Source organism: Eptesicus fuscus, chromosome 7 (assembly GCF_027574615.1).
Source record: "Eptesicus fuscus isolate TK198812 chromosome 7, DD_ASM_mEF_20220401, whole genome shotgun sequence".
In the NCBI taxonomy this organism is placed as follows: Eukaryota; Metazoa; Chordata; class Mammalia; order Chiroptera; family Vespertilionidae; genus Eptesicus; species Eptesicus fuscus.
The window spans coordinates 57,133,741-57,144,412 of record NC_072479.1 but is presented as its reverse complement, the minus strand read 5'-3'; the positions used below and the strand labels follow the sequence as shown (position 1 = coordinate 57,144,412).

General features: G+C 49.5%; 1 protein-coding gene across 1 annotated transcript; it reads right to left on the bottom strand.

Moving 5' to 3' along the window:
* Positions 1-2,615: 2,615 nt before the first annotated feature.
* On the bottom strand, positions 2,616-10,087 carry KRT2 (keratin 2). Its single transcript, XM_008140720.3, has 9 exons — positions 9,488-10,087; positions 8,322-8,536; positions 7,893-7,953; positions 6,976-7,071; positions 6,178-6,342; positions 5,748-5,873; positions 4,738-4,958; positions 3,615-3,649; positions 2,616-3,523 (listed from the first exon to the last, which is right to left on the bottom strand). The coding sequence occupies exons 1-9, from the start codon at positions 10,085-10,087 to the stop codon at positions 3,066-3,068; spliced, it is 1,977 nt and encodes a 658-aa protein (XP_008138942.2). The 3' UTR covers positions 2,616-3,065.
* Between the last annotated feature and the right edge of the window lie 585 nt (positions 10,088-10,672).

Genomic DNA, 10,672 nt, shown 5'->3' with positions numbered 1-10,672 from the left:
TGTCCAACAGACAATCACTGAACTAAAGTGGAATGGGATGAGGGGCTCCTTTCTACTTGCTGAATGGGATGCTGCTCGATTCAAGAATCATTTTATAAAGTCAATTAGGTCTTCAAATTTTAAAAATATAATAAATAAATACATAAAATGAAATAGGATGAAAACAACACAGAGTTTCAGGTGCTCATGCCCATCCACACACTGTGTCTCTAAGCCTCTCTCCGGACTGTGTCCCAAATCCCCCATTAGTCTGGGAGGCTTAATGAATGAGCCCACCCAACAGCACAGACAGGGCTTTTTTCACCAGAGCCTGGGGGGAAACATAGAGACAACCGCATTCCATCTTCTTTAACTGATACAGAAATCAGCCTTGGGAGAAGAAACGATTAAGTGTAATGTCACACAATAATCCCTGCCCCCAAGATGAAGGTCAGCATTTAAGTCTCTCAACTCCCAGTGCAAGGCCTTCCCCACTTCACAGCAAGTAGAGGAAGCATGAGTGCTCCATTCAACAGGGCTTCCTGGAGGAGGTGAGCTGTCCAAGGACTCTCATTTAAGTTGACAGGGAAGAGTTTGGTGAAGGGGCGGAAAGAAGCTTATTTGAATTCTCACTAGGACTTCCAGGCAGAGAAAGGGAGGGAACCATGAGAGGGAGTGTGTCCCAACTATTCTGCAACATCATCAGAATATAAATATTTAGCCCAGTTCCCTATGGAAATAGAGCTTGTAAAACCCTTCTGCTTTGTCCATGAATTTTTTTAGCCCAGGATCTGACAATTCAATTACCAGGTTGGGAGGAAGATGGGCAGAGGCCCTGGAGGAGGGGCATGACCCAGATTCCAGACTAGTCTCTTGGGACTCTTAGGAGGGAAAGGAGAATCTCTTCCTCGAACTGGCCCCTCAATCCATGACCTGCTTACAGCCAGATCTCTTTCCAGCCTCAAGCCTGTATCCACAAGTTAACCTACAAGGCTGATTTTGCTTGGGGTCTGACATGAAAGTAACATGTGTCTGAGCATATCTGAAGAGAAGGGTTGTGTTCCAGTGTGGTAGGAGTGAGGACCTATGAGCCACAGGAAACTCACACCACTACAGTCTCAGGAATTCAGGTAGTTGGGAGCAAAATCTGCCACCTTGCCTGCCTTGCCTTCTTTCCCCTCAGAAAGTTTTCAAAGGGCTCACCATTCCTGAAGCCTCCAAACAGTGCACGAATCAGGGGTGGAGCCCACCTGGGGTCTTACCGTTTTCTGACCTAAATCAGAGGTTCAGACTCACTGACTGCTAAAGCTCCCTTCCAGCCCTACGTGTGTAGGACACTAGTTCCTATTTAAGGTCATGTTCATGTTTGCATGGTATACATGTACACCCTACAACAGCCGGGCCCTCGCACTTCTTCCAAATCGACGCCCTCATAGGCAGCTTCACATATTGTCACCTTGCCACCTGCAGCCTTCAGAGCACTTCCTGCCCAGCATCCTCACACCTGGGGTGGCTGGTCTGCGACAGGGGAAGCCACCAATTGTCGATCAATGCCTCCCCCTGCATTTCTCAGAACCGTCTCTACAATCTCTAGGAACAGGAAGAGGCTCTCAGACTCAACAAAGGCCTCACCAATGCTTTGAAGCTAGAGTAGAATGAAAGAGAAAAGAATCCCTCGGTATTTTTTTCTGAGTTGTTTTAAGCCACATCTGCTGCATCTAACCCAACCTAAGCTACCAGCTCCCATTTGTGCAATTCTGGCCAGTCTAGTACCAACCCCAAGAGCTCATCCCACCTTCCCGGCCATTCCTGAGCCCCAAGAAGGTCCCAGTCAGTGGCAAGGCCTCGGAGGGAAGGGGCTGAAACCATCTGCACACTGACAGGAGAAGCTGCCTTGCTTGGGATACCCAGGGACAGAGGCTCCCAGAGGGCTGCGGGATGGGGGAGGAAAGAAAGGGCCCACCATCTGCTGAATGTGTTGAGAGACTTCTCTGATGGGAGGTGGATGTTCTTGAAAATAGCAGTCTCTTAGTTTTGGACGTCACTTCACAGTTCCAGAGACTTGCCCAGATAGTCTCCTTCAGGTTCGTTGAGAGCCCCCCACGGGGACATAGGACCACAGGCACATAGAGAGCCTGTGACCTAGGAAGGCTGAGGGAACTCTGCTCTGGAAGCCCAGAGCTGCAGACAGCCTGGATGGGAGCCTGGGGAGCTCAGCTGGTTTGCCCTGTGGAGAAGGGGCCTCAGAAATGGTGGGAGTGGGGGGCAGTCCATGGGAAATGCTTAAGAAGAGTGGCTTTTTCTGGTAAAGAGAATTTTCCACAAATCCCCCTATCGACTTCCTGGCAATATGACAGTGCCCAAGTCTGAAAAACACTTTTTGAGAACATCACACTCACCCCCTGACCCCAGGGCTAGCCCTCTTCATCCCTGTCCTTGAAGAGTTCCAGAAGGAAAACTCTTTTGGCCTCTTCCAGCCACGCTGCCTCAGGGCAGCACATTCCTCCCCCAGGAAGCCTCTTCCTTATCCTTTCCAAATCTCTCCATTTTCTGGTGTCTTAAGTCAGACAGCAACGAGTAATAGCTCCTGGCTACCCACTTCTGCCAAGGCTTGACATGAAACACACATCACATGCTATGAGTTGCAAATGAAGTTTATTGTGCAGACACCAAGACCACAGTACTTTAGATGCAGAGCCAGCAAAACAGGCTATATACACAGAAACATATTTCCCTGGGGGCACTGCCAGGGGAAAGGTGCAGGCTTTGAAATGGTTCCTCAACAGAATACTTGTGGGGGAGTGGGGGAGGACCACCAAACGGGCAATGCAAGGGGGGCCTGGGAATGGGAGGATGGCTGGAAGCACAAACCTAGGCAATGCAGATTCTTCCCCAGGGGACAGAGGGTGTCACTGGCTTCAACTAATTTATTTGGAGAGGAGATATTTCAAAAATTCTATGTGGACATCCCTTTCCCCCAAAATGCTATCAGAGGTGGATGACAAGGTTTGATTTGCTGTCTATTAGATGTACAGAGACAAGCTTCTACATTCTGGAGTGGGAGAATCAAGAGTAGGACTTCATCTTTATCTAAAAGAGAAGCTCACGTTGGGACCATAACCTTCACCAGAGCCAAACTTCTCAGAACCTCCCCCTCCCTTTTTAGAGCCACCTCCAGAGCCATATCCCCCTCCTGAGCCTCCTCTAGAGCCTCCTCCAGAGCTATAACCTCCTCCAGAGCCAGAGCCTCCTCTGGAGCCTCCTCCAGAGCTGTAACCTCCTCCAGAGCCTCCTCTGGAGCCTCCTCCAGAACCATATCCTCCTCCAGAGCCTCCCCTGGAGCCTCCTCCAGAACCATATCCTCCTCCGGAGCTAGAGCCGTAGCCTCCTCCACCGCCACTTCTGGAGCCGGACCCTCTGCTGCTTCCAGAGCTGTATCCTCCTCCTCCTCCTCCTCCAGAACCATATCCTCTACCTCCAGAACCAGCGCCTGAATAGCCAGCTTTAGATGCCACGTTGGAAGACACAGTGCTGCTTGTCACAGCTGCAGAGAAAGATGGTGTTACCATAAAAAGTTCTGACTGCCTCAGCCTGCCTCCACCCAACACACCACCCATAGGACAGGACCCACTTACACACAGTCACGTTGCTGCTGAGGTCTCCAGACATCCTGTAAGGGAGAGAGAGAAAAGAACTCAGGGCAGAGCACTTAGGTTCTGCATACTTGTTGCTTCCCAAGTGCCACCTACAAATGTGCAGGGAGCCTCTAACATCAGTCCCCAGAGCCTTAGAGAGCCCGCCCTCTTCTGTGCTGCCAGATCACAGAGATGGCACCAGCCCCACCTTTTCACACTGCCTGGCATCCCAATCCATCGAAGTTTTCTGCTCTGATAAAAATGATCAAAAGGCAAATTTTGCACCCTATTTTTAAAAATCCATTTTAGGGAGTCTGATATCCAAAATCCAAGCCATGCCAGAAATTTTGAAAGGAGGCTGCACTGTGTGAATATTCAGTTCAGAAAGAACTGCAACTCCCAGTCCCACTCTCTGCCCCACCCTCCTCCACTTCATCTGGAATCTTTCCCACTGCCTCTGCAAGCTGGGGGTAGGAGGCCTGGCCTCACAGACAGGCACAGAGCAACAGCCCGAGCCAAGCAGCTCCCTCTCTGTCATACTGGCTCGCTGGGGGCCCAGGCAGCTTCCCCCTCCAGTTGCTTATAGCCAGATTAAATCACTAGGGATGCTAATAGCACTAACAAATTTTTCCAACCACATTGGAGAGAAAGGTTCTGTTTAGGGAAGTTAGCAAATGGTTCTGTTTATGCCTCCAGAAACCTGCAAAGAATTAGGTTTGGCGCCTGCTCTGGGTGAGCATGCCCCAGCCAGTCCGCATGTCCCAACTCATCATCTCCCTATTGCAGATCACAATGTACCCCGTAGACCCAGAAAGCAAGGTTTCAAAATGTCTAAGACTAACCTAGTTTCGCAGCATTTTGCTTTCTCTTTCAGAAAAGACTACAATTAACTTATTGCTTGATGTAACTTACTCTGCCTTGTTAGTCATTCCATATCAATAAATCTACCACTGTGTAATAATGCTTTATGTCCTGAATCTCTGCTTGGGATCATCGTGATGTCAGCTCTCAGCCATCAGAAGGCCCTGCTCTCCCTGCTTTCCCTGCCTTTGCCTCCAGCCCTGGCTCTAACAGAGAAGGGAAGGTGAGCTAGGGTCCCTTCTGCCCTCCCAGTGCTCTTCACCTGCACTCCTCACTCTCCAGCAGCTTCCTGTAGGTGGCAATCTCCACATCCAGGGCCAGCTTGGTGTTCATGAGCTCCTGGTAGTCACGCAGCAGCCTGGTCAGTTCCTCCCGGGCCTGCTGCAGGGCCTCCTCCAGGTCAAGAAGCTTGTTCTTGGCATCTTTGGTGGCGTGCTCTCCCCGCTGCTCAGCATCTGCAATGGAGTCTTGCACATTCTTACACTAGGAGAGAAGAAGAAAAGGTTTCTCTAGAGAGTGGAGTCTGCCTGGCAGAGAGGGAACAGAGGTGTTCAGGGTGTGGGAAGCCAGAATCACTGGCCCAGGAAGTGTGGACTTCCCCCAGAGTTAACGCAGGCTGCAAACAACTGTGCTAAGACTTGCTGCTGTCTCGGGGGCATCGTCTTCCCAGTTACCTTTGACTGTACCCTTAGGAATTCCCCATGATCCTCACAACACAGGGCCAGAATCGTTATGGAAACATCTGATGTGGACTGCTTTGACAATCCTGTTATTTATGGAGCAGATTCTGTGCCCCACATCATCCCTTCCAAAGCTAATGTCCCGCCCTATGCCAATTCCCTGCCCTCCCTGCCCTTCACCACACAGCCGGCTGTGCTCAGGGCTGTGCTGCAGTGGGAAGCTGTGGCTACAATCCACGCAAGTCTGACAACCTCTTGCTTTATTTGTTATTATTCCCTTTCACTGGTGTAAGCAATCAAAAAGTGGGCACAATTCTTTCCCTGCACTACTCCTTGATTTAAATGTCTCCTAGGCCACTCTAAAAAATTCTTATAAGCCTTAAATTATGTTAAGCTCAAGGCATTAGGGATCAGCATATGCTAGATTAGAACATCTCAGATTCTCTCTCTCTCTCTCTCTCTCTCTCTCTCTCTCTCTCTCTCTCTCACACACACACACACACACACACACACACACACACACACACACAGCCTCCCACCCAAGCCCCACTCAACCAGTGGAACTGCACCAGTCCTCAGGGCCAGGCCCCACCTGCTTCTTCACATGTTCAATCTCTCCTTTCAGTCTCTGGATCATGCGGTTCAGCTCATTGATCTCCATCTTGATCTCTTTCATGCTGTCTCCATGTTTCCCAGCAGTGACCTGGAGCTCCTCATACTGTATGGGAAGAGGAAGACAGTTGCACATGAGAGGAAGCTTGGCTTGAGCCAGGGAAAGTCTGATACTGATCCAGGGAGGGTCAACCAAGCCAGATGTCATGGCTGCATTTGTGGGAGGTTGGGAACCATCTCACACCCCCAGAAGGACTCCATGCCAACCTCAACTGGGGGCATTTGGGGTACTTTGGACACTTTTTCTGGGGAATGATGCCTAATTTCCATTAGATAAAAACACCAACAGTCTTATACAGTATCTGGCTGGTAGAAGAAGCTGTGGCTCTCCCTCAGCACCTAGTACTTGCCTTGCTCTGGTACAGGGCCTCAGCCTCAGCCTTGCTCTTGAAGGCAATCTCCTCATACTGGCTCTGGACCTCGGCAATGATGCTCTGCAGGTCCAGGTTGCGGTTGTTGTCCATGGACAGAACGACATTGGTGTCGGTGATAGTCTGGTGCGTCTGGCTCAGCTCCTGCAACACACGGGAAGTCTGGCCATGGCTTCTCTGACCAGTGAGGCAGCACCCCCTCCCTGGTATTCAGACTCAGCGCACACTGCATTGGAGTTAAAGTGCTATAACCACCATTTTTCGGCCCCTGCCAAAGTTGTCCTGAGAATGGTGGGAGAGGGGTCTGTATTTCCGAGCCTCCTAGTTAACAGCCTTCACCAGTTATGCAGTTTTGTTTAGCGCCTCCAGAAAGAAGCTGGTTGATGTCAAATGCCTTATATTTTACTTCTTGTTTCAGAAGTCATGTATGTTCACTTGGGCTGGGAGCGGAGAGATATGTTACATTTGACCTCCAAAGTATACTAGACATCGGGATAGGGACAGGACAGGTCTCTTCCTAAAGGGGGATGAACTCTGGGGAATGGAATAAGGGGAAGTTGTCCTGGTGTTTCCTGAGCCTTATTTCCTGTGGCATCAGAGAAAAGTTCTCTCCTCCAAGACCTACACTATAGAAGCCTCCTGGTGCCAAGGAATGAGGGCAAGGTGAAGTCAGCCAGTTTATAAACCCCACCTATACCACCTTTTAATCTATTGGGAAAGACTTTCCTTTGGTGGGAAGAGGGGGGAGAAGGTTCTATCCAGGAGCAGCCTCCTTACCGCATCAAAGAGGACTTTCATGAACTCAATTTCCTGACTCAGCACGTCTACTTTGGACTGCAGCTCCACCTTAGCCATGTAGGTATTGTCCACATCCTGTAAGAAAGATAAGGGGCTTCTGGTAAAACTCATGCCCACCACTCACGCACTAACCTTGAAGCTTTCTGGGTATGGGCCCCACCCACTCTCAACACTCCACTCCACCCATCCCTGTTAGCTGTTCTCCAATATCCCAGGCACCTCCAGATGAGCCATGTCCCCATGGGACCTCTTGGGCATGGAGTCCACTATGTGCCTCTCCTCAGGGCTCCATGCCCATGGTCACTGCTCACACACACACACACACACACACACACACACACAGACCATCAGAGCTCTGATAGGACCAAGCTTTGTCAACCATTCTCTCTCTCTTGCTTGATACACTATGGGACATAATGACCTTTGTGGTTTTTAATAGTCCCCAACTCTCCCATCCTGTCTGTCTATTCCAATATCTCCTGAATTTCTCTGGACTTTATACCAAAGCCTCTGTAGGATCCAGGCTGAAAACCCACACTTTTGCCTTCTAACCTTTGTCAGCACCACCTGCAGCCTTTTTCAGCAGGGAGGACCCATTCCTTCCTCAGCTCTTAGAGAATTAAGTGCTGTCTGTGCTTGCATCTTTCATGAGCCAATATAGGTTTTAAGTAAGTTACTGATGGGAAAGGCTCTAGCAAATTGCACATCTTTGAAAATTGTCTCCAGAAGCTTGAGCTACAGAAACACTTTTGTTTCCAAGAGAACCAGGGATAGACAGCCCCCCCCCCTTTCCCTGGCCACTCCTTTTTCAAGTAGAGTTGTTTTCCAGCCTGTTTGGAGCACAGGCTTCTGAAGCACCCTCATTCCCACCCCAGCCATGACATTCTCTAGCTCACCTTTTTGAGTGTCACAAAATCATTCTCAGCAGCCGTGCGCTTATTGATTTCATCTTCATACCTGTTGAGACCCAAAGGACATAGCTGTTAGACTGGTTCTATATTGTTCACTTTTTTCTTTTCCTTTTTCTAGTGGATTCACCAAAAAATGCAAGATTTTCTTGAAATATTAAGCACTCTTTAATTGTCCAAATTGAAACTATATATCCTAAATGAGGATTCTTTCCTATAAATGAACTCTCAAACATATAAAAAAGATGATTTCTAAATCCCTAAATATTTTCTCACAAAAAAAAAATTGATAAAGATCCTGATGCCTCTCCCCTTTATCACCACAAATGCAACTGGGAGATGAGTGGCTTGCTAGGGGAATGATCAGGTAGTTCATATCAATATCTATCTCCACTCAGTGTTTACTCTGCCACCTACTTCTTCTTATAGTCCTCAACGAGATCCTGCATGTTGTTCAGCTCTGAATTTTGTGATGTCCTTTCTGCAGTGAGCGAATCCACATATTTCTTCAGTTGGCCAATGTACGCCTGGAAGATGGGGTCCAGGTTGGTGGAACGGGTGCTGACGTTAATTTGCTGCAGCAACTCCCATTTGGTCTGCAACACCTGGTTCTGCTGCTCCAGGAACCGCACCTGCCATGGCCAGAAGAAGAGCACATGAGCTCTGGATTGCCTTCCTTCGGGACCTAGAGAAGTCTACACGGCATCACCCTCCCGAGCTGGAGGCCGGGTCATGCCAGACAGAGCTTACGAGGTCCCTGCCTCCACACTGGGAAAGCTCTACAGATGCCTAATACTACATTCAGCATTCTCCATGCACAGAACTCTTTTCCTACTTCACCATCCAGCAGTTTGTTTACTGCTGTTCCCAGAACTCCAGGTCATTTCCCTCCCATTCTAGGCAAAGGTCCCATAAGTCCTGGGGAAAACCCAAAAGCAGGCATCCACTGGCACTGCTCCTAGGGGTGACAAATGTGTGAGCACAGGAAGGCAGGGCTCCTCAGACTGGTGTTTAAAAGCCTTATAAATTCCTTAGGTTCAACTGCCTTGAGATAGAAGAAAACCCTATAACACTCCAGAGTGACACCAATAAAGACTTTATGGGTCACAAAACTGAGAATGTTTCTCTTCAAGGCAGGAATTTCATTCGTCCCCAAGCAGGTATTTCAGATTCAGCTTCCCAGAGTTCAGTAGAGTAATAACTTCCAGGGAAGAAAAGACGATCTCAGAAGATGTCTTACCGATCCCTTCCAGAACCTGCTGTCCCATGGCCTGAGCCCGTCAATCTGTTACTTATCTATATCACATTTTCTATGATTTTCAGAATTTTCCATAAATCTTAATTATTTAGGCAAAAACAATAAAGTCCAGGGCACAAATAACTCCTCATTGCAGACTGCTGTGCAAGATGTGTAGCCTGGGAAGCCAGCACCTTTCTGTCCCGTTAGGATATTGCTAATAACTCAGGCTTGTGAGACTACACTGATGATCCCTGACAGAAACAACTCTCTGTGGTCTGCTTTCAGTTAGCACTGGAAGCAGGGCATCCTAAGCATCAGAAGGAGCCAGCGTCTCATGACTCACCTTGTCGATGAAGGTAGCAAATTTGTTGTTGAGAGTTTTGATCTGCTCCCGCTCCTGTGACTTCACATTCTGGATCTCCGGGTCAACTTTCACATTGAGAGGTTGCAGGAGGCTCTGGTTGATGGAGACTTCATGGATGCCTCCAGGGTATCCTCCAGGACCCCCAAAACCTCCAGGACCCCCAAAACCTCCAAAGCCACCGCCACCCCCCATGCGGCCTCCACCAAAGCCTCCTCCTCCAAAACCTCCACCTCCGAAGCCACTGCCGCCTCCGAAGCCGCTGCCGCCTCCGAAGCCACCTCCGAAGCCACCTCCGAAGCCACCTCCTCTGCCACCAAATCCACCACCGGAGCCAAAGCTGCCACCTCCTCTGGCCACACTAATGGAGATGCTCTTGGTCCCTCCAAGGCCAACAAGACTCCGACTGCCAAAGCCGCCTCCGCCCATGCCGCCACCGCCACCGCCATGACGGCTCAAGCAGGAGAAGCTGGTGCCTGATCTCCGGCTCCCGCCAGAGACCACAGCTGAGCCGCTGCTGAAGCCCCGGAAGCCTCCTCCACCTCCTGATCTTCGAGATTTGCACGTGATCTGACAACTCATGGTGCCTTTGCCCAGCAAGGGAAGTTGAAGGTTCCTGAGAAGACGTAAAGCTGGAGAGACGACTCTGCTATTGGGAGACTGTCAGGGTCCCCTTTTATTCTGCTACTGGGTGTTGGTGTGCATGGGTGTGGGCCCACTTATGCATGGGTTTGGTCTACCTGGAAGCTATTCCTGGTGTGTGATTATCAAGCTAATAGCCATTAAAAATCTACAATCAGCCCCATCCCAGAACTTGCTTTGATTGCAGACTTCTCTGGTTTATCTAGGCATCTGTCATGCAATTTGATTTTTGTAAAATCATCAAAAGAGAGATCAGAATGTGGGTTTCTCAATCTGAAAAGGGACCTTCTGCAGAATGCTGCTCCCTGCCCTGGATCAACCCAAGGGAGGCCAGCTACCACTCGGGCCTGTGCAGGCTTGCCACCCAGTTCAGCTAATAAGGGAGATAGCAGGCTTGGAGGCTGTGGGAGCCCCTCAATACCAGCATTAGCATTCTCCTTGCTTTTCCCTCTGCCCCGGCAAGAGTTTTAGCTTCTGCAGGTGATGTGGGGAAATTGGCATCCTCTCACAGAAAGAAGCTGACCT